The sequence below is a fragment of the Pelodiscus sinensis genome, chromosome 31 (genome assembly GCF_049634645.1).
Source record: "Pelodiscus sinensis isolate JC-2024 chromosome 31, ASM4963464v1, whole genome shotgun sequence".
In the NCBI taxonomy this organism is placed as follows: domain Eukaryota; kingdom Metazoa; phylum Chordata; order Testudines; family Trionychidae; genus Pelodiscus; species Pelodiscus sinensis.
In genome coordinates this window covers 12,799,356-12,827,156 of record NC_134741.1, presented here as the reverse complement: position 1 = coordinate 12,827,156, position 27,801 = coordinate 12,799,356, and the positions used below count along the sequence as shown (strand labels likewise).

Here is a 27,801-nt window from a genome sequence, read left to right as displayed (position 1 = left end):
CACTCGTGGATGGAAAATCTTAGAGGGAATACTGGTTGAGGGCTCAAGCTGGGGGTATCATCTCAAAGATGGAGGGGACTGACATGTAGGTCACTGAAAGGCTACATTGAGGAGAGAAGAATCCCATGAGTTCTCACTTCCCCAGTTTAGGTGCTACTGTGAAAGGGGAGGAGGAAGACACACCTCTCCCTGCCATGGTAGCTCTGGGACTGAGGCTATGAGATAGCCAACTGTCCTTTGGTCACGGCAGGTGTGGGCCAGGGTTTAGACCAGTGGGTAGAGGTATCTCTCCCCACCGAAGCCCTATAAGCTTGAATGGCATTTAATAGGCTGCACCACAGCCACCTGGCCAGACAACTTAAAGGGAACTCAGATTACAGGTTTCTCCCCTCTGTGGGTCCTCCGAAGGCTAACAAGATTTGTGCTCTGACTGAAGCTTTCCCCACAGTCAGAGCAGCTGAATGGTTTTCTCTCCTCTGTGGCATCTGACGAAATGACTCTTTGCCCACAAAAGCTTATGTTCCAACACTTCGGTTAGTCTATAAGGTACCACAGGACTCCTCACCGCTTCTCTTCTGTGGGGTATGTTTAACAAGGTCTGACCTGTGTTTGAAGCCTTTTCTGCACTCAGAGCTGTTATAAGGTGACTCACTTGTATGTATTATCTGATGGCTAGTAATGCAGGAGCACTGACTGAAGCTTTTCCCGCAGTCAGAGCAATTGAAAGGTTTCTCTCCTGTGTGGGTCCTCCTATGGGTAACAAGGTCTGAGCTGCAATTGAAGCTTTTCCCACAGTAAGAGCAGTAGAAGGGTTTCTCTCCTGTGTGGTTCATCCTATGTCTAACAAGGTGTGAGCTGCTACTGAAGTTTCTCCTGCAGTTAGAGCACTAGAAGGGTTTTTCCCGTGTGGGTTCTCCTATGGGTAACAATGTCTGAGCTCCCTATAAAACTTTTCCCACAGTCAGAGCAATTGAAAGGTTTCTCTGCTGTATGGGTCATCCTATATCTAACAAGGTGTGAGCTGCTACTTAAGCTTTTCCCACAATCAGAGCAGTTATGGGAGGGTGTCTTGTATGTATTTTTTGATGGTTCATATAGTGCGAGTGCTCACTGAACCTGTTCCCAGAGCGAGAGCACTTGAAGGGCTTCTCTCCAGTATGGGCTCTTTGATGTTCAATAACAGTTTCACAAACACTACAAGTGCAGGGTGACTGCTGATGGGGGATTTTCTGTTGAATGGTTTCTGTGTTTCTTTTCTCCCCTGTGCTCCTGGGACTGGATTTACCCTGTCTCTCTCCTGGATGGTTTCCCTGATGCCTTTCTGGGCTATGCTTACTCTCACAGCTCTCTCCTCATCATTCATGCTGAAATTCGACACTCTACGCGTGGGTCTCAACAAAGACCCCAGTTATCTTACCCATTACAAAGATAGCTTCCCCAATTATCACCTCTAATATCATTAGCTCACAGACATTTACCTTCCCTCCCCCCCCCCCCCGCATCCCCCTTCTGCTCTGAAAATTGATTTGTCCTTTTCATATGTGTTCTCTTTTTTTTAATTGTATCCTTTGGTATATATGGTTGTGACTATTTTCTTCCACTATTTGATCTGAGGAAGTGGGTCTGGCCCACGAAAGCTCATCATCTAATAAACCATCTTGTTAGTCTTTAAAGTGCTACATAGTCCTGTATTTTGTTTCAGCCCTCTTCGTGTTCATACATCTGGAAAATACCCTTCAGATCTTCCCAATAACATCTCACATGGAGCCACTTGCTCCAGTCCTTCCTGCTGAAGACTCTTCTTATGCTTCTCAGTCAGCGTGCCATCACCTGTTAGGACAGAAAAATAATACAGACAGGAATTAGTGTCTACGTTGAGCTGAAAGGAATCTCTGAAAGAGGAATAGAAAAGGGAACACACACTCAAAAAATGGTCAAATTATCATGAGCTAAGTTCATCTGCCTTCTTCACAACCCTTCCATAGAGAAGAGAACCCAGCCTTTCCCCACCCACCATGCTCTGGCTCGAGTTGCAGACAGGCTCAAGAGTCAGACAGACTTCATGAAAATACCCAAGTTAGACCTGCTATAAACTGGTTTCTGAGTCAGTTTAACTGATTGCTCACCTGTCTGGGTGTTGCTGATGATCTCCCCTTCCTCACAGCTCTGGGGATCTGGGACCTGCAACTCCTCTTGCTCCACACAGGAGATCACATGAGCTTCAGAGAATAGAAATCCTGTTTGGAGAGCAATTAACCAATTGCTTGTTCATTAAGGTCTGTGTCATTACTGCTTCCAGAGCCAGGATCTGACTCACCCACCCAGAGAGGCCCCTTCCCCACCCTGCAGAGACTGGGATCTGAATGGTACAAGAGCCCAGGACACACTCACCTGCAGTAGAGGTGCACCTCCCCCTCCCCCTCCCACCTTGGGAATGGCACAGCTTGGGAATGGCACAGGAGAGCTGAGCGCTGTGTTGCACTGTAGGATACAACTCAATCCCCCTCACAGCCCATTCCATCCCCAGCATCCCAGGGCAGGACAGGAACACACTGCTCAGAAGGGGAGCTCTAGTGAGGACTCGAAGGTCTGACACTGAGGCCCCCAGACAGGGGTCAGACTGTAGCGGTCACATTGCAGGTCACTAGGACTTGGAAAGGAAGGACTCAGAAGAGCTCTAACTCCCCAAGAGCTCTGTCCACAAACTCCTGGCCTGGGGGCTCAGCTCACCCAGCTCTTTGGCTCAGATGCTCTACTTGGGCCAGAAGGAGGCAGGGGAAGTTGTCCAAGCAGCTAAGTGAATCTTTGGCTGGCTGCTCTAGGCCCTGCCTATGCCCCACACTCCTGATCCCAAATGCCTGTGTCTGGATGGGCCCTGCCAACTGCCCACAAGAGTTGCCATTCCCGCGGCTGCCCAGGATGGTGCTGGACTTCTCCTGGGATGAGGCAATGCGGAGCTGGGCTGTGCTGCTTTTCTGGTGCTTGTGGCTGTTGCTCAGCTCCCCCTCTGCAGCCTCAGTTCTACTCTGCCAGCAGCAGCCTTTGTGTGGTTTCCCAGTCTGGCTCTTGTGGCGAGCCTGGCCTTTGATTTGGTTCCCCTCCAGGGCAGAACAGAATCTATCACCTTTACACCTTGTAAGTGGGTTCCCCTCAGCTTCGGCCCCACCTCTTCTCAGACCTTCATTTAGTATTCAGAAGATCCACCTGTGACATGACCATGGAGATCATTGTGCTACCGCTGTTACACAACTGCAAGAAACCTTGCGTGAAGTGTGCTGAGTGCCATGTCAATGGGAATGTTCTGATGTGATGACTATGATTATCTTGTTTATGTCCATTATTTTTTAACTATAACAGGTTGGGCTTTGGCAGAATGGTGGGGCACTGGGTACCAACTAACCAGGAAAGTACATTTCTGAGCAGGAGGAGGCCAATCAACACACAGATCTCCGCAGTAGCTGCAAACACACAGTCCTAAGAGATGGCTCAGAAAGACACTGATCCTTGTGCACAAGTGCAGGATGAGGGGATAATGGACACGGATGTTTTGTTCAAACAGACAGGAGGCTAAGGGGGTAGAACACATGAAACACAACACGCATCTTGTTTGTGTCAATGTATGAGAGGAGAAGTCACAGGAGGGGCATGTTGATGCTGGCTGAGAGGCAGCCTTCTGACTGCTGACTGAGTTGGTACTGTTATTAGGTTGGCACAAGTCTCACTGTACCTGTGCTCAAGGAGCTGGGACACTAGCACCCTGCTTCTTTCACAATAAACCTGGCTGAGGGTCTTAGACTCTGAATGGAACCTGGGCCTTTCTTAGCGACAACCCTGTGGAGTGCTGCATGGGCAAGCCACACGCTCTGCCAGTGCCGCTGGCATCACAGCTCCAGAAAGGGGTGCCCTGAACAGCTGTAAAGAGTCTCTGTGGTGCTAGCAGCAATTCATATGGAACTACATTTGCTACGGGAAGCAAAATTATCAATCACAGCAGCACCTGAGAATTCTGGTGTAAATAAGAACCACACTGTGCTACCAGGGTGCTCATATGGACCTCTTTAGTATAAGTATCCTTCCCAGCCCTGAGAAACAAGGACACACTATAATAGCTATTGCAGAGAGAGGTGACCTCACAGAGAGAGTCTAAGTGACTTGATCAAGGTCACACAGGAAGTCTGTGACGGGCAGAGAACTGAACACAGATCTCCTAAGCATGAAGCCAGACAATCAAAGAGGAAGAAAAAGTCCCTACCCGAAGATATTTCACTCTAAAAAGACAAGACAGATGACGTGATTATTTCCACTGCACACAGAGGCCAGTGAGTCCCAGAGAGAATGAAGCTGAACTTTTAAAAGGAAACCCAGCCTGTGTCTAAAATGCAAGGAGAGCTCTGCTTACATTTCTCTACTACAGAGCCACCCCTGAGAAAATGCTCGCAGAGCGTGAACTGCCTCATCCATCGTCCCTCAGCTCCAGCTCCTCACACTGGCAGAAAACAGCATATCAGAAATTAGCCACAGAAAGGGAAGGGCTCTGGGAACTGTACCCTCCTTCCCGAGGCTCAGCCCATTGCCATAAGGGGATCCTGAGGGCACTAACAGCAGCCAGACCTAGACCCACAACTCTGGTACCTGCCATTCCTGCCTGAGCCCTTCCATTCACACCTCCGGTCAAAGCACAACATGGGCAAGATGGTGGAAAGCACATGAAGACCTTGGCTGTGGGAAGAGCCGCACTATTGTTATGTCCCTGAACCTGCTTCTCCTGGGAGCGGGTATGGAGGGGACAGTCTCTCACACAGAAGCCAGGATTATTGGGGCAGATTATGGGGTCAGGGGCAATGAGGGTCCCTAAACCAAACCAAACCAAACCCAGCTGCTCCAGAGCCCACCCAGCTTCTGATACGTGAGGGGACAGGAATCTTTACCCAGCCAGCTCACAGCCTCGTAATTCTCCTGCATCACATCGCAGTAGAGGGCTCTCTGGCCCGAGTCCAGCAGAGTCGATTCCTCCTCAGAGAAATACACAGCCACATCCTCGAAGGTCACTGGTTCAGCCACAGCCATTTCCCGTTCCTGGCTCTGCAGGGCAGGGGCTGAACTGGGGGAAGACATGGGTGTTCTGCAGCCCGTCAGGAGAAGAACCTCATTGGAATGTATTGTAACAACAGATGTAGCACACAGGAAAACTAGCACTGAAAAACGTGAGAAGTACAAATATACGAGCAAATTGAAAAATATCCGTATATACAATAAAGTAAGAGAAAAGTAAGGTGGGTACTTCAGTGGCTGCAGGATGGGGAATAACTTTCAGAAACAGAGATCTTGGTAATAAGTTTGCAAGTACAAAATTATTTTCTAAAGTATCTCGGAGCTTTCACATTTAAACCCTGGCCGGTAGTGAACATTGAGGAAGCAAAATCTACCTAAGTGGCCGGTGAGATGAGAAAGCACCAGGTTGAGGGTGACAATACTTCCCTATGTTGGATACTGGACACAGGGTAAAATGACTCGTATTCAAGTGAGCTCAGCGGCAATCCATCAGAACTGAGCTGCACAAAAGTTCAAATTGACATCAAATCCCTGTTAAGCATAATGACTGTGTAGCTGGAGCCTTCTTATCACTAAGGCTTTAGGATTCAAAAGGGAAGGGGTATACCCCTGCCCCCCCCCCACACCCACTTCTGTCACATGATTGGGTGTCTGGCAAAGCTGACATGGGTTGTTAAATATTGGTTAATAGAACAGTCAAATAACCTCAAGAATTCTTATCTCATTCAACTATTCTATAGCCCCTCGGGGTGCGGCCAGCAGCCAATGTGTTCCAGCTTGACTCTTGAGGAGGCCCCCATGACTCCACACTGCTGCTATATATGAGAAGCAGTAGTGCAGAGTGCCAGGCAAGACCTGATCTGAGAGAGGAGCCCATTTAAAAAGCAGCTCTTCTCGTGGACCAGCTGCCTGTCGCCCTGTTCTGCTACCTCTGAAAGTAGCACAGGGTGACAGCAGCCTCTGAGCTCTCGGATCTATCTCCTAAAACACTTTAAATGCAGACATACAGCATGGGGAAGTCTCAGATCCACTTTAAGCCAGGACTGGCCAGCCTGCTAAAAAATTTACTGGCATATGTTGTCTATAGCATTAACCTATAAGCTTTTCTTTAATTGGTTAACTGACTAGACCACTGGTTCCCAAACTTTTTGGCATCAAGCCCCCTTTTTGATTTTTGAAAGCAAAATTTGATGGGGGAGAGCTGCCTCGCACTCCCCCTGGAATTTCTTCACACCCACTCCTCCAGGTTGGGAACCCATGGACTAGACTATTACAACTCTAAAACTGAACCTGGTGCTCTCCTCTGAACCCAGTCTGGCAGACACTCCCTGGGGCAGCCAGTCGCACCTGCTCTCTATTTGTGGGTGGGCAGCTGGGGAGCAGGGATCTGGCAGCAGCAGGACTCACCAGCTCTGATGGGGGGAGGGAGACAGAAAATATGGAACAAGAACAAACCAGAACCTTGCACCAGGCCTTTAACCCAGGACATCTTCTCACTAACTAGAGTGCTGGGCAGGAGGCAAAACAACAGCTCTCACAGTCAACCCCCAGCTGCTGAATCTCACCCCCTTGGGCAGCATCCACCTGTCAAGTAGGAAAGGGGCATCTTCTCCAGGCATTAGCCACCCACACAGAGCTGGGAAGTGGGTGCTGTCCCTTCTCCTGTATTTTTACAAACACTGCAAATGCACTCCCCTACCCCACCCTTGGGTATTTTTTCCTGGGAAGGCCTGGATCTTATTCTTAATCCTGCCGCCTGTCCCAATTTTACTCTTTGGCTCCTCTCTTGGCTGTGCAGCCAGTTGAAGGATCTCTTCACCCACACCATCAGCGTGGCCCCCGCACAGACTTTGCCTCTCCTGCAAACCCCCCCGCCCTCCTAAACATAAGTGTGTGTTGGGGGGGGGGGGGACTTTTGTGGCCAAAGGCATTCAAGCGAGAAGCAAAACTAAACAAAACCCAGAAAACCTCACTGACAGGGCCCCTGACTCCTCACATCCACCACACACGGGCGGTTCAGCCTAGTAAATTTTGTGGTGGTGCATACAACGGCGGGGGTGTCTAGAAAGCCAGGGCAGACTCCCCAATATCGGGGGGGGGGTCCCCGAGCTTCAGGGCCCAGATCCAGGCAGGTCGGGGCGGGGCCATAACTGGTCCCCAGGCCGTAGGTTCCCGGCACCTGCCTGCCCGCGCGAGCCAGGCCGCCTGGAGCTGACGCCGAACAAGGATTCTCCGGCCCTGGAGCCAGGCCGGGCCTCGGCGGGTTTTCAGGGGCTGCAGCTAAAACGTTTCGCAGCCCCGGCCAGTGCATGGGTCGCCCGTCACATCCGCTCCCCCCTGCACCCGCGCGGTCAGTGCGGCCCCGAGCAGCCCCCGCCCCAGCAGCCGGGCTCGGAGTCAGCGCCCTAGGACGCCCCCTCCTTGGAGCATGCGCAATAGCCGCGGTTGAGACCGCGCAGGCGCAGACCGGGGCTGGAACGCGCGTGGTTGTGGGGGTGGAGGGAGCGGAACGCTGGGTGCGCGGCTCGAGGCTAAGCCCTGGCGCTGGCCCGCCACCGGAGTCACTGACCCACTGCGCACGCGCGGTCTGACCCCCTTCTGCCGGCTTTTCATTGCCCGCTCCCACGTTCCTCTCTGCTCCTACTCAGGCCCCGCCCACCCCGCCACGAGCCCGGCTGCATCCTGAGGGAGCTGGTGCGGCTGTTACTCACCGCGCTGCTACTTCCGCTTCTGGGCAGCGCCGGGGGGGCGGAGGAGGAGAGCGAGGGGGGGCTGGGAGGTTGAATCGGTGACTGTGGGGGGATCTTGACACCAGCCTGCGCGCGGCGCCTGTTGGCTCTTTGGGCACAACGGCTACAACTGCCGCGCGGTGGGAAGGGGACGGGGGGGTAACGGTCGGGCGGCTCACGGGGACAATGGCGGGGGAGAGGGGTCGCAAGCTCGCGGATACTCACGCCGGGATGGGGGGTGCGGGCCGGGGGCGCACAGAGGGGCTGTGAGGGGGCTGCAGAGCCCGCGCGAGGGGGAGGAAGGATTTGAACACAGGGTGAGGAGTGGCCCTGCCATGAGGGGCTCTGAGACAGCGGGGGAGGGGAGGGTCTGGCTGGGGCAGGTTGCTGAGGGGCCCAGTGGAGGTCCTGGCGGGGGCAATGGGTGGACAAAGCTTTGGGGGCTTTTTGGATTTTAATTTTGATTTTTTTCGGTATCCTCAGTGCTGGTACCTCACGCACCAGCCTCCCGGACCTGCCCCTCCATTGCTGAGCTCAGGGAAGTGACACAGCTCCTGTTCCCCAACCCAGAGGCATCCATGGCTGCAGAGAGCCCCATAGAAAGTCTTTGGAAGCGACATGTCCCGTCTGTCTGGAGGATTTCACAGCCCCTGTCACTCTGGAGTGTGGGCACAGTTTTGGCCAAGCCCCCCTCAGTCCTCAGTGCAGAGACACTGAGCATCAGGGACCCCTCCGTCCTAATTGGCAGCTGGCCAACATGGTAGCACTACCCAAGCTGCTGAGTTTCCAGGCAGCGAAGAGAGCAAGATGGGATGGGGTTTGTGGGGAGCACAGGAGGCCCTGAAGCTGTTCTGTGAAGAGGATCAAACTCTCATCTGTGGTGTGTGACAGGTCTCAGGCTCAGACTGTGGTGCCCAAACAGGAAGCTGCCGAGGAATACAAGGTACAGAGTTGCTGTCCAGTGTAAGGGGAAATAACATTGTTTTTTAATTACAGGATAATTTCACTGACTGTTATCTGTGGCGCAGGTATGACACGGCTCTTTAAAGCCTTCATGGTACAAGAGATTCTGTAAAAAGTAAATCCTCTGGCTGTGTGGCAACTTGCATCAAATCTTTACAGATACCTGATGTGGGAAATGTTTCTCTGAGTCTCTGAATCCTGAAACCCTGCCCTCACTGGTGACAGGAGGGGTTTTAACATAAAGGAAAGTGTTAACAATCAGAGAGGTTTATATCAGTGTTTCTCAACCAGTGGTATGAGTACCCTTAAGAGTACTTGGTACATCAACACAACTGAAATTTGGAGAACACTGAACTTTTTTTTTTTTTTAAGTTTTACAGCTCTTTATTATTTTTGTACTTCTTAAAATGTAATCGCCTGCACTGCTACAATTAAGTTATTTAAACAAATGTGTTGCAATGGTAGAAAAAAAAAAGTGTGTCTGAAAACTGTAGGTAGTAGTGATACTTATATTTTGGGGCGGAGGGAGGGATACTTTATTTTTAAAAAGGTTCAGAAACACTGGTTTAGATCACAGAAGCTACAGGCCAGTCTGTGGAAGTCAGCTGCCTTGGGACAGGAGAAGAGACGGTTGCAAGCTGTTGTTGACTGGCTGAGAAGCAGTAGTAATCTGTCATTTGCCTTATAGACCCACAATGGAATCAGGGCCCTGCACAACACCCAGCAAGGGACAATCCCTGGCCTGAGCAAGTCACAGTCTAGTTAGACAAGTGGTGGGAAGAGAAAGTAGGACAGCAAATTCCCTCATGGTCACCAAGCACATCAGTGACTGAGTATAGCCCTGAACCCTGCTCTCTCCACTAGCCACTAGGCTGCATTCCTCCCACCTCTCTGTCAAGTGTGGCCCTTAGGCGGGAAAGATGCCTTGCTACAGGCCCCAGGCTCAGCAGGTAGAGGAGGTTTCCTACTGAGATACTGAACTCCTGGGCTGCAGTATGAGGGGTTACAGTCAGATGCAGCAGCCGGCGCTAGAGGAGATCACTGGACTGGATTCTGTGTGAGGCCCCAAGTGCCTTGAGTTCACCCATAGCAGGGCTCCAGGCAGTGCAGGGCTATGCCAGGCACCACTGGGATTCGACTGGATAGTAGCAAGAGTTCAAACTGGTTAACTGATGAGCTAATGCTTGTTGGTGCCAGTTACTGGTTAAACCCCCCCTCTGTCCCTGGCAGTGCCCTCTTGTCCCAGTAGCGAATGTCAGTCTGGAGCTGCTGAGAGTCCTCACCTGCTGGCAGCCTTGGTGGCCATCCCTGGCAGACCTCGCAAGAAAGCCCTGCTCTCAGGAGAGCCCACATCTGCTATTGACCTTATCTGTCGGCGGGTTAAAAAATACTGTAACTGATTACATTGTAATTGGTTACATGATTCGTATTTTTAACCCTTTTTACCTCCCTCATCCCCACTTACATCATTCTTTATGAAGGTGCCACCACCAATCTGTCCCCCACCCTCACAAGTGTGCTGCTGCATCCGCAGTCTCCTCCTGTCCCTTTTGCAACAGACAAAGCAACATTCAGGACTGAGTCCCTGCTGGACAGGGACAGAGCTCCACAAAACTGGGACTATCTTAGACAAATGGGCTCCAGACATCTCATGGGTTTGTCCTGTTGCTTATTTCTGTTTCTTCAGGAAAAATTGGCGGCGCATTTGAAGACTCTGAAGGAAGAGAGAGAAAAGCTGCTGGGAAGAAAAATGACAGCAGAGGGGAAAAGCCAGAAGTATCTGGTACGTTTCTGTGGCTATGAACCAGCAGAGACTGGCAGTGGAAGGCTGTTTTAGGAGGCAGATTCCTGTGTGGCTTTGGTGAGGTTGGGCTTGTTTGTGTTTCTCCTGGATCATGGATTGCTGGGTTAGATCCGTGTGTAGACAGGCCCTGAGCTTCCATGTCAGTGGATGAGTTAATGTCCAGTCCTTGTAACTTTCCCAAAAATCCTCCCCAAGGAAGTTGATTGTCCCTGTGAAGGGCTGCTCACTTGGTGCATTAACATGTTTGCTTCTTTTTCCTCCATGGGTATCTCTGTCAGTCTGGTGCTGGGTCCTGCCTCCTTCTGCTCTGAGTCTGAAATTCCCAGTGCCCATGAAGAACAGAACATGCTGCCCATGACAGACATGGAGTCATCCCTTTCAAAGGGACACGGGCCAAAGGAGATGCTGGGGGAGAGACCTCTGCCGAATACCCAAAGAGTAGAGTCAAATATCACAAATTTTAGGGATTTTCAATCAGTTCTCCCTGCTCCGCACTCAGCTCTCTATGAAAGGGCTCCGGGCTCCATCCATGTCCCTGACCGGCCCTTTCCCTGTTTTCATACAGAAATGGACCAAAGCGGAAAGGCAGATGATTGTGGCCAAGTATCAGCAGCTGTGGCAGTTCCTGGAGGGACAAGAGCGGCTCCTGCTGGCCCAGCTGCAGAAGCTGGATGAGGAGATTGTCAGGAGACTCTCCATGCAGATTTCCCGTCTCAGTGAGTGGATCGGTGAGCTGGAGGGGACGTGTCAGAAGCCAGCAAGTGAATTCCTGCAGGTGAGACTGAGGAAGAAACATTCCAGGTTCCCATAAAGGGAAGGGAGGTTCCTAAATCACAAGCACTGGGGTCCAGCCGTCAGATCTCAATTTAACTCCATGTGCATTGCTGATATGTTAGTGACTCTTGTGCTTTGTAGAGTTACAGGCACAGAGCTATTAGAGATGGCAAATCCCCCTTCACTTAGGGGATCCATGTTCCTGGGACCAGGGCAGGGCCTCTCTTCCCAGGTTTGCAAAATCCCTTCTCTGACGTCCCCGTGTGTGTCCAATGGGCCTGAGATTCTTTCCTGTGTCTTTTTTTTCTAGGACGTCAGAAGCACCCTGAGTAGGTAAGTGGTTCTCACTCCCCTCACTCTGCACAGTGTAGGGAAAGGGCTTGGAGCTGATGTTAGCACCACATCTCCCCAGGGCCCTACAGCCAGGTGTTAGATACAAATACCTCTCATTCATTTAATTCCGAGGGTCTCATCCTTGCATAGCAAACTCTGGAATTCCCCATTCAGGGCACAGTCTGACCTCAAGTGTTTCCTGGAGCTGTCACCTCCCTGGGGACTGGCTGCCTCAGGACTGTGGGGTGGAACATTGGCCTGTCATAGCTGGGCACTGGGCACATTTAGTCCACGGCATCAGGGACCAAGAGTCTGTCCCACCCGAGGGCTGTTTGGAGACCTGTGTGGAAGGAGCTGGGGAGGGGGGAGCTGGTGTCTGTCTAGTCTCTCGTGGACCGATTCCTTCAGCCCTTTACCTAGGAACCTCCTGCCCCTCAGTGCCTGGAGGCCAAGGAGTGACTTGGCTATGGAGACTCAATTCCTCTATAGTCCCCCAGGCCAGAAGTGAAGAACAGCAATGGGACCTTTCAGGAGAAGGTTGCATGGCCATGAGATGTGTTGTCCCTGCTCTCAGGCTGTGAGAATTGGAGGAAATCTAACTCCAAACCTGTTAGAGCTGACACACACTAGCCAGAACTTATCAGCAGTAAACTAAATACAATCACATGGAATTGTTTCTGTTCAGGTGTGAGATGGGGCAATTCCGCTGTGGATGTGTGGAGAGGGCCGATAAAGAAAAGTTATTTATTAGTTCCCTAAATAGAAGAACTAGAGGACACCAAATGAAATTAATGGGGAGCAGGTTTAAAACTAATAAAAGAAAGTTCTTCTTCACACAGCGTGTAGTCAACCTGTGGAACTCCTTGCCAGAGGAGGCTGTGAAGGCTAGGACTATAATAGAGTTTAAAGAGAAGCTAGATAATTTCATGGAGGTTAGGTCCATAAAAGGCTATTAGCCAGGGGATAAAATGGTGTCCTTGGCCTCTGTCTGTCAGAGGCTGGAGAGGGATGGCAGGAGTCAAATCGCTTGATCGTTGTCTTCGGTCCACCCTCTCTGGGGCACCTGGTGCTGGCCACTGTCGGTAGACAGGATACTGGGCTAGATGGACCTTTGGTCTGACCCAGTACGGCCGTTCTTATGACTCTGTTGTGGAAAGGGTTTATAACGTCTCTGTCAGATGAGAGAGCGAAGTTTGTGCTATAAATCTGTGAATGAAAACTAAAGGTTTTAAATACAGGCAGTCTCCGGGTTACGTGCAAGATAGGGACTGTAGGTTTGTTCTTAAGTTGAATCTGTATGTAAGTCGGAACTGGCATCCAGATTCAGCCGCTGCTGAAACTGACCAGCAGCTGACTACAGGAAGCCCAAGACAGAGTTGCTCTGCCCCAGGCTTCCTGGAATCAGCCGTTGATCAGTTTCAACAGGCTGAATCTGGACGCCAGTTCTTACATACAGATTCAACTTAGGGACGCCTGGGGTTCTTAAGTCAGCTGCTGCTGAAATTGATCAGCGGCTGATTCCAAGAAGCCCGGGGCAGAGCAACTCTGCCTCGGGCTTCCTGTAGTCAGCGCTGGTCAGTTTCAGCAGCAGCTGACTTGGGGATGCCTGGGACAGAGCAGCTTGGGTGCTGCTGGGTTGCTCCAGTAGCGCCGCTCCTCGGTGCTGCTGGACCAACCCAGCAGCACCCCAAGCTGCTCTGCCCCAGGCGTCCTGATTCAGCCGCTGCTGAAACTGATCAGCAGTGGCTGAATCAGGACGCCTGGGGCAGAGCAGATGGGGTGTTGCCGGGTTGGTCCAGTAGCGCCCAGAGCGGCGTTACGGGACCAACCGGCAGCGCCCCAGCTGCTGTACCACAGGTGTCCGGAGCAAAGCCGCGGAGCACAGGGACAGCGGTACAGCCCAGACGCGCCGCGGCTTTCCAGCAGACCAGGGAGACGGGGAGCAAAGCCAGGGAGCACGCCGGCAGCGGGACAGCCGCGGCGCATCTGGGCTGTCCGCTGCCCGCATGCTCCGCGGCTTTGCTGCCCGTCTCCCTGGTCTGCTGGAAACCAGCAGACCAGGGAGACGGGCAGCAAACTCTGTTCGTAACTGCGGATCCGACATAAGTCGGATCCGCGTAACTCGGGGACTGCCTGTACAGCAGACTACATTTAACCAACATCCATGTTCAGGCAGATGAATATATGGTTTATTATCAGAAACACTGGGTGCTGAAAACTAAATCCCATTGTTGCAGATGCAGTAATGTTGTAACTCAAGCCAGGTAGAGACAAAAATGAATGTGTATTTGGGATCTAACTCCTGTGCGCTATTTATGGAACATCTAGCTTAAAACTTTTGCCCACAATGGCAGTCTAGCATGTGTGTCACCAGGGACAGAGTGGGCAGAATGGGGGCATGGAAAGGATTAAAGCCACTTCTGAAGTGTCTCTAATTCCTCTTCTCCCCCTGCCAGGCTGCAGTACACCCATGTTTGTCTCCAGCTCAGCCCCTGGCCTGCAGAGCCCGGGACAGGAAATGGCCGTGGCAGAGCCTGTGAGCTTCGAGGAGGTGGCTGTGTATTTCTCTGAGGTAGAATGGGCTTTGCTGGACCCGGGCCAGAGAGCCCTCTATGGAGATGTGATGCAGGAGAATTATGAGGCTGTGAACTGGCTGAGTAAGGATTCCTGTCCCCTTGGGTAACAGAAGCTGGGTGGGCTCTGGACCATCTTGGTTGGGTTTGGTTCAGGGTTATTCATTGCCAGTGCCCCCAATGTCAGGAGTATCTGCCATAATAATCCTGGCTCTTGTGTGAAAGACTGTCCCCTCCGTGCCTCCTCCCAGGGAGAGCAGGTTCAGGGATGTAACAATGGTGCAGCTCTTCCCACACCGAAGGTCTCGCTGCACTTCCCGCCGATCTTTCCCATCTTGTGCCTTGACCAGAGATATGAGTGGAAGGGCTCAGGCAGGAACAGCAGATACCAGAGGTCTGGCTGCTGTTAATGGCTGCAGGGTCTCCATGTGGTAGTGTGCTCAGCCACTGGAAGGAGGGTGCAGTTCCTAGAGTCCTTCCCTGCCTGTAGCTAATCTCTGTGACATGCTGGTACTTGCCAGTGGGAGGGGCTGGATGCTGGGGCTGAGTGAGGGTAGATGAGGCAGTTCATGCTCTGTGATTATTTTGTCTGAGGTAGCTCTGTAGTAGAGAAACGTGAGCAGATCTTTCCTTGCATTTCAGGCACTGGCTGGGTTTCCTTTCAAAAGTTCAGCTTCCTTCTCTCTGGGGCTCACTTGCCTCTGTGTGCAATGGAGATAAATCATGTAATCTGTCTTGTTTTTTAGAGTGAAATATCTTCGGGTAGGAGCTTTTTCTTCCTGTGTGAATGTCTGGTTTCATGCTCAGGAGACCTGCGTTCAGTTCTCTGCCCATCACAATCTTCCTGTTGCCGCTAAGAAAGACCCAGGCTCCATTTGGGGGCTAAGGCACTCGGCCAGGTTTATTGTGAAAGGAGCAGGGTGCTAGTGTCCCAGCTCCTCAGGCAGTGGGTTGATTGCCCTCCTCCTGCTCAGGAATGTGATTTCTTGGTTAGTTGGTACCCAGTGCTCCACCATTCTGCCAAAGCCTATCTTGTTTTAGTTCAAAAATAATGCACTTAAACAAGATAATCATAATCATCAGATCAGAATTTTCCCATTGATTTGGCACACAGCACACTTCGCACAAGGTTTCTTGTCATTGTGTAACAGTGGTAGCACAATGATCTCCATGGTCACATCACAGGTGGATCTTCCCAAAACTAAATGCAGGTCCAAGAAGGGGTGGAGGCAAAGCTGAGGGGAAGGTGCTCACAAGGTGCAAATGTGGTAGATTCTGTGCCTCCCTGGAGGTGGCCCAAATGAAAGGCCAGGCTCGCCACAAGAGGCAGACTGGGAAACCTCACAAAGGCTGCTGCTGGCAGAGTAGAACCAAGGCTACAGACGGGGAGCTGAGTAACAGCCACAAGCATCAGAGAAGCAGCATGGCCCAGCTCCACCCTGGCTGGTCCCTGGAGAAGCCTAATGCCACGCTGGGCAGCCGTGGGAACGGCAGCTGTTGTGGGCAGCTAGCAGGGCCCACCCAGACACAGGTAGTCGGGATCAGGAGTCAGGAGCATAGGCAGGCCCTGAAGCAGCCTGCCAACGATTCACTTAGCTGCTCAGACAACTTCCTCTGCCTCCTTCTGGCCCAAGTAGAACCTCTGAGCTAAAGAGCAGGGGGAGCCCAGCCCACCAGCCAGGAGCTTTGTGGACAGAGCCTTGGGGAGTTAGAGCTAGTCCTTCCTCTCCAAGTCATAGTGACCTGGCATGTGGCTGCTACAGTCTGATCCCTGTCTGGGGGCCTTGGTGTCAGACCTGCCAGCCCTCCCTAGAGCTCCCCTTCTGAGCAGTGTGTCTCTGACCTGCCCTGAGATACTGGGAATGGGGGGGGGGGTGGAATGGGCTTTGAGGGGGACAGAGTTGTACCCTATAGAGTGCAGCAGAGTGCTCAGCTCTCCTGGGGAAAGAGCTGGGCCATTCTCAAGGTGGCGGGGGGATGTACCTTTACTGCAAGGGTGTGCCCTGGGTTCTCATACCAGCCAGATCCAAGTCTCTGCAAGGTGGGGAAAGGAGCCTCTCTGGGTCGGTGCCTCATATCCTGGCTCTAGAAGCAGTAATGACACAGACCTTAATGGACAAGATCAGCACTTGATTAATTGCTCTCCAAACAGGATTTCCATTCTCTGAAGCTCATGTGATCTCCTGGGTGGAGCAAGAGGAGTTGCAGGTCCCAGATCCCCAGAGTTGTGAGGAAGGGGAGATCATCAGCGGCACCCACACATGTGAGGAATCAGTTAAATTGCCTCAGAAACCAGTTTATAGCAGGTGTAACTTGTGTGTTTTCCTGAAGTCTGTCTGACCCCTCAGCCTGTCTTCAACTTGAGCCAGAGCATGGTGGATGGGGAAAGGCTGGGATCTCTTGTCCGTGGAAGAGTTGTGAAGGGTGCTAAGCTTATGATAATTTGACCATTATTTGAGTGTGTATCCCCTTTTCTATTCCCTGCAGTAGCAGGTGATGGGCCGGGTCCTTCCCAGCACCATGAGCCTGCAGGAGGAGGGGCTGTGGGTAAGGAGTGACAGGTGGGCAGAATTTTCTTTTATTAATACAAAATGTTGGCATGTGTATTTTAAGCAATTTTATATGTATTAATCATTTACATTCACACAGTTGCACAAAAATATGAGTTTGAAGCATTCAATACATGTTTATCCATTTACAGTTTGTTATTGGTAGGAGATCATGGCAGCAGCAGTGGCAGGGAGGGGGTGGGGGGGGTTGAAATCAGAAGCTGTTTTGATCAGACAATAACGATTTCATGAGAAGAGGGAGAGATTGCAAAAGCCAAAGCTTTATAACCATTAAAATGCAGACTGCCCACAGCACATGTCTAGATAAGCAAAATGAATATTTGTAAATCAAAGTCTAATAAGTTCTTAGGAACATTGCTCGTAACTGTGCCCCTTGGTACATTTTAATGATTGACAATGGGAGTATTTTCATGGTTGGTGTGTGTGGAGTGAAATCAATATTTAGAGGTACCTACTGATACAGTCAGATACTTCCATGTCTAATTATATAAAATTCAAAGGACAAAGCCATGGTTAAGCTGGTTTCAGTGTTTCAAAGGCACGATTCTTATGTGCACTAAGGCTGCTCTGGCTCTCTGTATAGCAGCCACAGTGTCACCAACACTAATGATTCTATAATGGGTCTTATGATAATTGGTGTTTGTTAAAGCTCCAGCTCCTGGAAGCCTGTGATGAGGTGAGTCTCTTAGTTTCTCTCTCCTAAACAAAGGAAGTTTCATTATTGTATAATATGTATATGTGTGCACGATCAGAGTGCAAGCTGATAGTCTGAGAAGGCAGAGGGTGGCTAGAAAGAACCCAACATTTAGGCTGTGTCTACATTGGTGCAATCTTGCGCCAAAGCAGCTGCTTTTGCGCAAAAACATGCTGCCTGTCTACACTGGTGGGAAGTTCTTATGCAAGAACAATGACGTTCTAATGTGTGAAATCAGTGCTTCTTACGCAAGAACTATGATGCTCCCACTCAGGAATAAGCCTTTTTGTGCAACTGTTCTTGTGCAAGAGGCCAATGTAGACAGGCAACATGAATTTCTTGCACAAGAAAGCCCGATGGTTAAAATGGCATGGATGCTCTTGCGCAAAAGCACATCTCTTGTGCAAAGGCACATGCCAGAACTCTTGCGTTAAAGATCATGCCAATGTAGACACAGCCTTATAGTTTTATGTTAAGGCTGATGGTAAGGACAATCTCATAATTTCAGGGCTCCTGACTCAGGAGCTATAGAAGTTGGGAGCTGGCCAGGCTGTGACTCTGTAGTCGCTACCCAAGGACAGGCACCAGATCCAATCCCATCACTGATCCAAACAGACCAGGGGTCTCCATGTGCAGCTACCTGCAGGCACAGCTCCTGCAGCCCCCATTGGCCACAGAGCACTCAGGGTGGGGCCCCACCATGGGGCTGCAGGGATGTGCCAGCAGCTGCACATGGAGTGAGCAGGCAAGAAACTGCTCTTGCCCTGCTGTGCTGCTGCTGGTGAAGGGCAGTGGCAGATATAGGGCGGGGTGAGCGGGGTGGCTGCCCCGGGCCCTGCGCTTCAAGAAGCCCTGTGCATGCGTCGTGTCAAAGGGGAGGCCCCGCAAAATTGTGCTGCCCTGGGGCCTGCAAAATCCTCATCTGCCCCTGGTGGAGGGAGTCCCTGGGCCATTTTAAATCACCTGGGGATGGCAGGTGAAGTTGTAGGAGCGGGTGAGCAGGTGGGGCAGAAAGGAGAGACCCAGCCCTGAACTTTGCTAGAGCCAGGCAGGGCTGGATTTAGGAGGTGCGGGGCCCAATTTGAACAGTTTCAATGGGGCCCTGGCAGCGAGGATTTTTTGTTGAGCAAAACAAAAAAACCAAAACACTGCGCACACACACACAAAAAGTCATGGCCCCTTTAAATCCCCAGCTACAGGGCAGAGTCATGTCTCGCCTTCCCGCCCCCACCCAGCTCCGAAGGTGTTGCCATTTTGTCTGGGCTTTGCACAGGTCATGCAAGGGAGGGGAAGAACCCCTTCCCCATAAGGGCCAATGAGACTAAATGTCTGAGCTAATAAGCAACTGTGCCCCTCACTATACAAAGCTATACACAAGGGCTGTGTCTAGACTGGCCAGTATTTCCAGAAAATCAGCCGCTTTTCCGGAAAAACTTGCCAGCTGTCTACACTGGCTGCTTGAATTTCCACAAAAGCACTGACTTCCTACTGTAAGAAATCAGTGCTTCTTGTGGAAATACTATTCTGCTCCCGTTCAGGCAAAAGTCCCTTTTGCGCAAAGCTTTTGCGCAAAAGGGCCAGTGCAGACAGCTCAGATTTGTTTTCCGCAAAAAAGCCCCATCGCGAAAATGGCGATCAGGGCTTTTTTGGGGAAAAGCGCGTCTAGATTGGCATGGACGCTTTTCCGCAAAAAGTGCTTTTGGGGAAAAGCATATGTGCCAATCTAGACACTCTGTTCCGAAAATGCTTTTAACGGAAAACTTTTCCGTTAAAAGCATTTCCGGAAAATCATGCCAATCTAGACGCAGCCACTCGGCTTTAGGAAGTGCGGGGATAGATTTCTGTGGCTGGGGATTGGGGAAAGGGAACAGGGGGCCAGCTGGGGAGAGGGAGTCCACTGCACCCACCTCCTCCCAGGATTCTCGCCCCCTCTCGAAGGGAAGCCAGTGCATGCCTCCTCTGGGGCCAAACCCCCCTCCCGCGGCACAGCCACCCCCCCGTGACGTAGTGGGGGTACCTGGCTGGTTTCTATGCTGCTGGCTCTGGGGTAACCCCCCCGGCTGCCGTGGGTACCATGACCCAGCAAAACAGGATGAGTCACTATGCAACCCAGTATGGCCAGACACCCCCCATGAAGAGGAACAAAGGAAGGTGGAATGCTGCCCTGGCTGGGGGGCAGGGCTGGAAGAGAGGTAGTTAGTGGCTGTCTGGAAGCATGGAGGAGACAGCCTAGGGAAAGGGGCTGGAGTTTAGGGGCCCAGTCTCCCCCATCTCAAGGGGGCCTGAGGCATCCTAGCCCAGCTCTGTGACCAGATTCCAGCTGTGCTGTGCTGTATCCTGGAGAGGCAATAAACTTCCTCTATTCCACCGGCTGGTGCAGTCTGTTTGTGCCATTTCAGGGTGCAGGAGACGGGGGACCCCCAACGCGCCGTCACACTGGTGTCAGAAGTGGGATGCACTGCACCCCATGGATGGAGCTTCCAGCGGTGAGCGACAAGGCGCAGTAGAAGCAAGAGCCCTGGAGCCAGGCGTGCTGGAGACAGAGCGAAGCGGTTCCTGGGAATCGTGGGGTGCTGCAGCACTAGACTGGTGAGTCTGCACCGAGGGGACCAGCGGGCAGATGGCCTACGCCCGACTCCTGAAGGCAGAGCTGGTGGGGCTGTGCAGAGAGAGGGGCTTGCCTGTGCGGAAAGCAGCCAAGGCCCAGCTGATTGCCCAGCTGGAAGAGAATGAACAGCCACAGGGCCAGGATCTTATCCCCAGGGGAGGCAGCCAGACCCCACCTGAGAGTGTGTCAGTCTCAGAGAGGGGGAGGAGCGCTGGAACCCACTGGAGAGATGAGACAGCGTCTCCCGGGAGGACTGCAAGCCGTAGCCCATCTAGGGCAGGGGCCAGCCAAGCAGAGCTGCAGCGGCTGGAGATCCAGCTGCGGATCAAGGAATTGGAAGTAGAGGACCGAGAGAGGGACCGCCAGGACCAAGAGAAGGAGTGCCAAGATCGAGAAAGGGATCGCCAGGACTGAGAGAGGCAGCGACAGCATGAGCTGGCCATGGCAGAGCAGAGAACCGGCGGGGCCCCGGCTGCGCCAAGTGCGGATGGGCCCCAGGGTCCCGGGACTGCCAGACGCTTGGAGAGGCTCGTGGTGGCCCAATTGAAGGACATGGGCGACCTAGACGGGTTCCTCAGCTCCTTTGAGAGGGCCTGTGGACTGCAACGGGTTCCCCCAGCTGACTGGCTGCAGGAGCTCATCCCCGCACTGAACCAGGAGGCGGCCGGAGTGCTCAGTCAGCTAGAGGACCTACAGCCAGGGGATTACAACTGAGTCAAGGAGGCCCTGCTGCACAAGTTCGAGCTGACCCCCGAGATGTACAGGAAGAGGTTCCGGGGGGTACAGAAAGGGCCACGGGAGACCTATGTGGATCTGGCCTCCCGCCTGTCACAATATGGCCGCAAGTGGGTGTCTGGAGTCGGAGCCCAGACCGCAGAGGAGCTGCTCAAGCTGGTCCTGATGGCACAGTTCTATGAAGCGTGCCCACCCAAACTGAGGCTGTGGCTCAAGGACCGGAGACCAGAGAACCCCCAGGAGGCCGGGAGACTGGCGGATGAGTTCACGGAGAGCCGGTCCGGGTGTGAACGGGAGTCCCGGAGAGAAAGGGAACCGCGCAGAGACCGGATCTCAGCTGAGCGACGGAGGGAGTCAACTACGGGGCGAGACTAAGGAACAGGTCGTCTGTGCCCCAGCGAACCAGCCAGGGCCTGGACAGAGACAGCCCAAAGCCTAACTTGCCATTGCTGTGGGCAAAAAGGCCACAAGAGGGCTCAGTGCACCAGGTCCCAGGACCGGGGACTTTCCAGGGTTAACTGGCTGGGGCGGGAGGAAGGGCAGGCTGCCCCAGAGGCAGGGGCTGGCAGGCAAACCTCAGCTCAGAGAGAGGGGAAGGGTGCTCAGTGCACCTCCCCTAGGAGGTCTGATTCTCAGGAGGCGGATTTCTCCGTGTACCGGGTGGGGGCAGGACGGCCCCTGCGGAGCGAGTGCCTCATACCCCTGGAGGTGGATGGTAGGAAGGTGACGGGCTTCTGGGACACAGGGGCGGAGGTGACTCTGGCCCGATCCGATATAGTGGCCCCAGAGCGGATACTACCCCACACGCAGCTGACCCTGAAGGGCATAGACGGGTCCCCGTTTAAGGTGCCTGTAGCCCGGGTGCATCTGAAATGGGGGGCGAAGGAAGGCTTCAAGGAAGTGGGGGTGCACCCACACTTGCCCACCGAGGTGCTGATGGGGAATGACCTAGAGGAGTGGCCCCATGAATCCCAGCGGGCTCTAGTCACTACCCAGAGCCAGAGCCAGCGGGGAGCTGACAACGTGGGTCCAGGGAAGGACTCCTGGCAGCGTCCTCAGGGTCCCATCCCAGTGGACACGGGGTCCAGCCAGGCTGGGACTCCGGACCTAGGTAAAGGTGGGGAACAGGTCCCGATCCCTGCCTCAGCAGCTGGATTCCAGGCTGAGGTGCAGGCAGACCCCTCCTTGCAGAGGCTGAGGGACCAGGCTGGCCTCCGTGTAGCTCAGCCCCGGGGGAGAGGTGGCCAGGAGAGATTCCTGCAGGAGCGTGGACTCCTGTTCCAGGAATGGCTTCCCCCCAGGAAGGTGAGGGCATGGGGGGTCCAGCGGCAGCTGGTCGTACCCCAAAAGTATCGCCTCAAGCTGCTGTATTTGGCCCACGACGTCCCCATTGGGGCCCACCGGGGGATCCGGAGCACCTGGCTGAGGCTGCTCCAGCACTTCTATTGGCCGGGAATCTTTACAGCCATGCAGCGGTACTGCCGGTCCTGTGACTCCTGCCAGAGGGGCGGGAAGGCCCAAGACAGTAGGAAAGCAGCTTGGGGGTCTCTACCCCAGATAGAGGGCCCTCTGGGCTTGCTGAGAGAGTTATGGGAGGGGAAGTCCTCCCTGGATGGAGCATCAGGGGTGGAAGCCGCCCTGACTGTCCAGAGAAGGCTCGCTGGGCTCATGGCCCCGGCCCGAGAGACCCTGGCCAGAGATCAAGGCCAGCGGAAGGGTGGGTGTGACCCCCAAGGACAGGCCTGTGCCAGTCGCCCTGGAGCGGGGTGGCGAGTGGACAGAGGGAAGCCAATTCATGTGGGGCCTCGCCGCGGCCGACCCGAGTCAAGGGGAGCACCCATGTCCCCAGGGCGGGTTCCCACGCAGAGGACCCGAACTTCCCTAGGTCACGAGCGGAGTGACCCTGCTCAGTTCGCTCTCGGAGGGGGGAGAACTGTGACGTAGTGGGGGTACCTGGCTGGTTTCTATGCTGCTGGCTCTGGGGTAACCCCCCCCCCCCTGGCTGCCGTGGGTACCACGACCCAGCAAAACAGGATGAGTCACTATGCAACCCAGTATGGCCAGACACCCCCCATGGAGAGGAACAAAGGAAGGTGGAATGCTGCCCTGGCTGGGGGGCAGGGCTGGAAGAGAGGTAGTTAGTGGCTGTCTGGAAGCATGGAGGAGACAGCCTAGGGAAAGGGGCTGGAGTTTAGGGGCCCAGTCTCCCCCATCTCAAGGGGGCCTGAGGCATCCTAGCCCAGCTCTGTGACCAGATTCCAGCTGTGCTGTGCTGTATCCTGGAGAGGCAATAAACTTCCTCTATTCCACCGGCTGGTGCAGTCTGTTTGTGCCATTTCAGGGTGCAGGAGACGGGGGACCCCCAACGCGCCGTCACACCCCCCCACAAGCGCCTGCTCTGAAGCCAAACCCCTGCGCACCCCTGCTCTGGGGCAAACCCCCTCCTGCAGCGCAGCCAAACTCCCCCCCGCGTGCCTGTCCCGGGGCCAAACCCCCCTCCTGTGGTGCAGCCAAACCTCCCGTGGTGCAGGGAAACTCCTGTGCTCGACTCACCCCTCCTGCAGCACAGGGAAGCCGCTGGCGCCATGCTCCTCCTCTGGGGCCCACACCCCCTCCCGCAGTGAGCCCGGCACACCACAGAGCTGTGGGAGGGGAGAAGCCAGCGCACTTCTGGGACCCCCAGAAATGGCACAAAGCTGCAGGCAGGACTTCCGTCCACCCTGTGGGAAGCCGGCACTACGCTGGAAGTAGGTGGTGGGGCTTCTCGGGAGTGGGGGGGAAATGGTGGGGAGGGGGGCTGAACGCCTCGCGATCAACTGGTCAAGGCCTTGTGATCAACCAGTCAATTGCGATTGACCGGTTGGTGACCACAGCTTTAGGGCGTGGGGCTCTCTTAAGCACTGGGCTCGATTCGAGGGAATTGGTTGAATCAGCCTAGAGCCGGCACTGAAGGCAGGTCCCAGGCCAGGGTATTTCCTGGAGCCTGGGCACTAAGGGGCCTGTAGTAGTTAGAGTCAGCAGGAGCCCTGCTGACTCACATAACTCCCCAAGTCTGGAATCTTGTGGGCCTAACAACCGGCCAATTAACGGGCCTAGTGACCAATCCGGGTCTGGGTGATAATTAACTGTAAATAGTGGGCCGGTGAACTGCAGAATAGTTGGTGAGCCCCAGCCCTGCGTCAGGGCAAAGCAAGATACAAGAAGTCAAACACTAGGACCGTTAAATGGTGCAGGCCTGATCACAGGCAGCACCACGGGTCAGATCTCCTTCCAAGTGGAGAGCCAAGAAAAGCAGGGGGGGTTGCCCCACAGGGGGAATCTGCCACTCAAGGAAAAGGGGGTGGGGAAGACGTGGGCCCTGACTACTCCACCATGTCGTAGCTCAGAGCCCTAGTAGTGGTGCATAGCCACCACTGGATTGGCAGGGCTCCTGCCCATAACATGCCGTTCTGGTCAGTGGATCAGTGGGGCTCCCGGCCATAACGTGCTGCCTAACCAACCTCCATTTCCTCAGCTGCCTCAAGGTCAGCTGTCCCTGGGCAACTTCCCAGTTCCCCTGGGGGCCTACCTGGGCTGGAGGCTGCTCGTTGGTACTGGGCAAAGACAACAGGTGTGGCAGAGTGTCCATGGGCTTGGGGTCTGGGTCTGTTACCAGCCCAGGTGGTCTGGCCCACTCTGCTGGGTCCTGCAGACCATCTGGGGGTTCGGTTGGAGGATGGGTACTAGCGGTTCTTCCTGCCAGTGTGTCTCAGGGTCCTGTCCTAGCTGCCGCTGGTGTGGACAAGGCCTCAGTTCGAGGTCTGGTAACGGCCTGGGTGGCCCAACCCAGTCATCCATCGGAGAGCAACCTAGCAAGGCCCTTTGCCGCTGGAGAAGAGCCTCTGCCCTGCTCGGTGGCTGAGAGCCAACTGATCTGGGAGCTGCACTTCTGATACACCCAGTCCTGGTTTCCTGTTTCCTGTGGGTCGACTGGGTGACTCTGGCACTGCCCACCAAACGGTTTTAAAGGGAGTTTCCACCTCTGAGTCAGCGACAGGCCATGCTGACTCACTACAGGGCCGTAGAACTTGTCATCTCTGTTTATCAGAGAAAAAATCTGTGCATGTGCATGAGGAGGCAGCGGGTCATTGCCTTGGGCAGGCAACCACTTTGAATCCCACCCCCAAAGCCTCCCTTTCATCACACACGTGCTTTGACAGACACCCCAATGTCCTGCAAACCAGAGCATTGAGGTGTCCCTGGTCTTTTTGCTAGAAGCTGGGAATGGGCGAAGGGGGTGGATCACTTGGGGATTCCCTGTTCTGTTCACTCTCTCTGGAGCACTTGCCACTGTAGACAGACAGAACACTGGGCTAGAGGGGTCTTTGGTCTGACCCAACCTGGCCGTAACTTTGTTCACCCATAAAGTCATTAATATTGGCAATGCTTTTGACACTGAGGCTCCTTTAGAAAGAGCCAGAGCAGCCTGCGATGGACCGGACCGGGTCTGGGCACCACTGAGGTCAAATTGCTCAAAACCAGGGCTCCTTACAGCCCCTGACTAGAGACCTTCCCAAATAGGCCACAAACTAGTCACGCCGAGCGCTTCAGCTGCCAATCCAGCCAGCAGGAAGCCCCACAAGCAAAACTCCCCAGACACCCCAGCTCTCCCTGTACCACAATCAGCCCCAGGCCTATCACACAGGTGAGGGGTTATAGTACCCAATCTCACCTACCCTGAACAGGTTCTTCTGGTCCCAAAGAACCAGCCACAGATCCCCAGACAGTTTACACTTTGGATCTTTCCCACAAGATCATGCTGGGCCAATCTTTTAGAATCTAAAATCTAAAGATTTATTAATAAAAGAAAGAAAAGGTTGAGAATAAGGTTGTTACATGCACCAGACACCAAGTTCTTGATGCAGGCTCTCAGCAGAGATGTTGTAAACTTCTGTCTTAAAAGCCCCTGGTGTACATCCTATGTCAGGATGGGCCAACAATCCTTCCTAGCTCTCTGTCCCTCACAAGGCTGCATCTTGGATCAGTAGCAGAACTGAAGTCAAGATGGAGTTCACCTCAAGGCATATTATATCCATCTCTGGTACCTTCCAAGCTGGAGCAAATCACATGCCAAGAGACCTATCCCTGTGTCCCATGTTAGCAGCCATGATATTGGCTGGTTTGCAGATCTCCAGACGCATTCCTCAGGTGTGTATTTGGCTCCTTCAGCGCCATTGTCCTTGGGAGCCCTGCTAATTAGCACAGTCATTCACTCGACATTCCTTCTTTATAACAGGCAGTGCAGGCCAGTATCAGCACCGAGTCCATATTCATAACTCCACACACAAACATCACACAAGTATATGAGAAGCATATATAGAATCAGTAGAACATAAGCTTTCATTTGACACCACACATGGCCCCCTTTGTACAGACTTTGGGGCAAACAACCTCCCATAGGTGATCTGTCTGCTCACCTTAAAATCCAATAATGTGACACAACCTTAGCGCATGTCAGAATCAAGCCCTTGAAACATCCATTCCAGCTGAAATAAGTTCTTGACTAGGGGAGGCTTCTTCTGTCCCCCACAAGGAGATAGGAAAATGTGAGCAAAGGCTACAACAAGGCACCACTGAGAGTTAAACCCAGGATCTCCTGTTTATAAGGCAGGTGCTTTAGCCGGCTAAGCCATGGTGCACACATCCAATGGCTCTTTAAAACTGTTCTTTAAGGTGCCAGACAACACCTTTGGCTCCCAAAGTGTGGCCATTCCCCATTTCCCTCCTGCCTTCCCACCCTGGCAGTGTCTGGCTCCCTGGGCACAGAAAGCTACAGCTCCGTGGGCAGGGGGCTTTGGCTTCCTTGACCATGGGACACTGTTGCAGGGAGGGATGCTCAGCAGGGATGGGGTTCACCTGTTGAGGAAGGGAAGAGTGTTTGGATGCAGACTGGCTAACCTAGTGAGGAGGCTGTAAACTAGGTTTGATGGGGCAGGTGACCAAAGCCCACAGGTAAGTGAATAACATGGACACCTGGGAGATGGGCCAGAAATGGGAGAGAGCACGGGCTGTAACAGCAGAGATAAAGGAGGGACGCAGGACCCCTGGGAAGCAAAATCTGATCTGTGTTTTACATGCTGGTACAGACACACAGGAACAATGGGTAATGTTGCAGAGCAGGTCTTTTTGACCATGGCCTTGTGCGTATTGCCCATACTGCCACACTAAGGCCTCTCACAGAGAATGTAGGCTGTTAAAGCAAACCCAGAGACGAAAGTTAAAAGGCACTCTGAGAAGCATAATTTCTGAGCACTTGATGCAGTTTTCAGTAAACGGAACTTAACTCGGCAGGTATCCAAAACAGGGAGATAAGAATAAGGAGATGAAATACAGCTGCGGTCGGCCAAAAAAGCTTAACCCGGCTGGCATCAAGGACAGAGAGGCGAGCTGTCACATATATCAGTTCGGCCAAGGCCAGCATCAAAAACAGGAAAAATGAAACATAGCTGTCATGTACACCAGTCATGTCTACATCAGGCACTGTCCATGAGGCTATCAGGTAGACACCAGGCAAACTATATAGGGCAATATTGTCACATTATCTCATTATACGAACCCCCTTAGCCTATCAAGTTATGCCAAGAACAGACCCTAATATGTTACCGGATATCAAATCATAGTATATAAGATCTTGAGCCCTAAGCTCGAGGAGGTTCCGTGTTACAATAAGAAGGCGCGTGTCATCCTGCCTGGTAGAGGAGCTGATCACCTGAGGCCGCCTCCCCCCACCCCACCGAGTCGAAAGAAGGGGTGCATGAGTCCTGAGCATGCTGCACATTCTTTTGTGTTTTTGTATTATCATTGTTGCTGGATTTGTAAGTACTGCTTAATGTGTTATTAATAGCTTAGTCTAGAATTATTTAAAATTGGTAGCAATAGGATATTATATTGCGTTGTACTAACTCTTTGCATAATCGTACTATCTTT

General features: G+C 53.0%; 2 protein-coding genes across 19 annotated transcripts; one reads left to right on the top strand and one right to left on the bottom strand.

Moving 5' to 3' along the window:
* Positions 1–1,540: 1,540 nt before the first annotated feature.
* LOC142821450 (zinc finger protein 620-like) lies at positions 1,541–7,809 on the bottom strand. 4 transcript variants are annotated; one of them, XM_075912450.1, is made up of 4 exons: positions 7,764–7,809; positions 4,929–5,195; positions 2,127–2,237; positions 1,541–1,830 (listed from the first exon to the last, which is right to left on the bottom strand). In XM_075912450.1, exons 2-4 carry the CDS (start codon positions 5,113–5,115, stop codon positions 1,715–1,717), a joined length of 414 nt encoding a protein of 137 aa, XP_075768565.1. In that variant the 5' UTR covers positions 5,116–5,195; positions 7,764–7,809; the 3' UTR covers positions 1,541–1,714. The 4 variants fall into 4 exon arrangements, with proteins under 4 accessions (XP_075768565.1, XP_075768564.1, XP_075768561.1 ...); XM_075912449.1 differs by lacking the exon at positions 7,764–7,809 and adding an exon at positions 7,622–7,727; XM_075912446.1 differs by lacking the exon at positions 7,764–7,809 and adding an exon at positions 7,240–7,489.
* On the top strand, positions 7,611–23,593 carry LOC102460889 (E3 ubiquitin-protein ligase TRIM7-like). Of its 15 annotated transcripts, none has more exons than XR_012898218.1 (8): positions 7,611–7,746; positions 8,265–8,724; positions 10,432–10,527; positions 11,114–11,323; positions 11,633–11,655; positions 14,112–16,491; positions 16,716–16,789; positions 19,892–23,592. XR_012898218.1 is itself a non-coding variant. In XM_075912453.1 (7 exons), the coding sequence occupies exons 5-7, from the start codon at positions 14,126–14,128 to the stop codon at positions 20,083–20,085; spliced, it is 492 nt and encodes a 163-aa protein (XP_075768568.1). In that variant the 5' UTR covers positions 7,953–8,724; positions 10,432–10,527; positions 11,114–11,323; positions 11,633–11,655; positions 14,112–14,125; the 3' UTR covers positions 20,086–23,577. The 15 variants fall into 15 exon arrangements, 4 of the variants coding, with proteins under 4 accessions (XP_075768568.1, XP_075768571.1, XP_075768570.1 ...); XR_012898219.1 differs by having other exon boundaries at positions 7,737–7,840; positions 19,892–23,593; XR_012898217.1 differs by lacking the exon at positions 7,611–7,746 and adding an exon at positions 7,785–7,921.
* Positions 23,594–27,801: the final 4,208 nt, after the last annotated feature.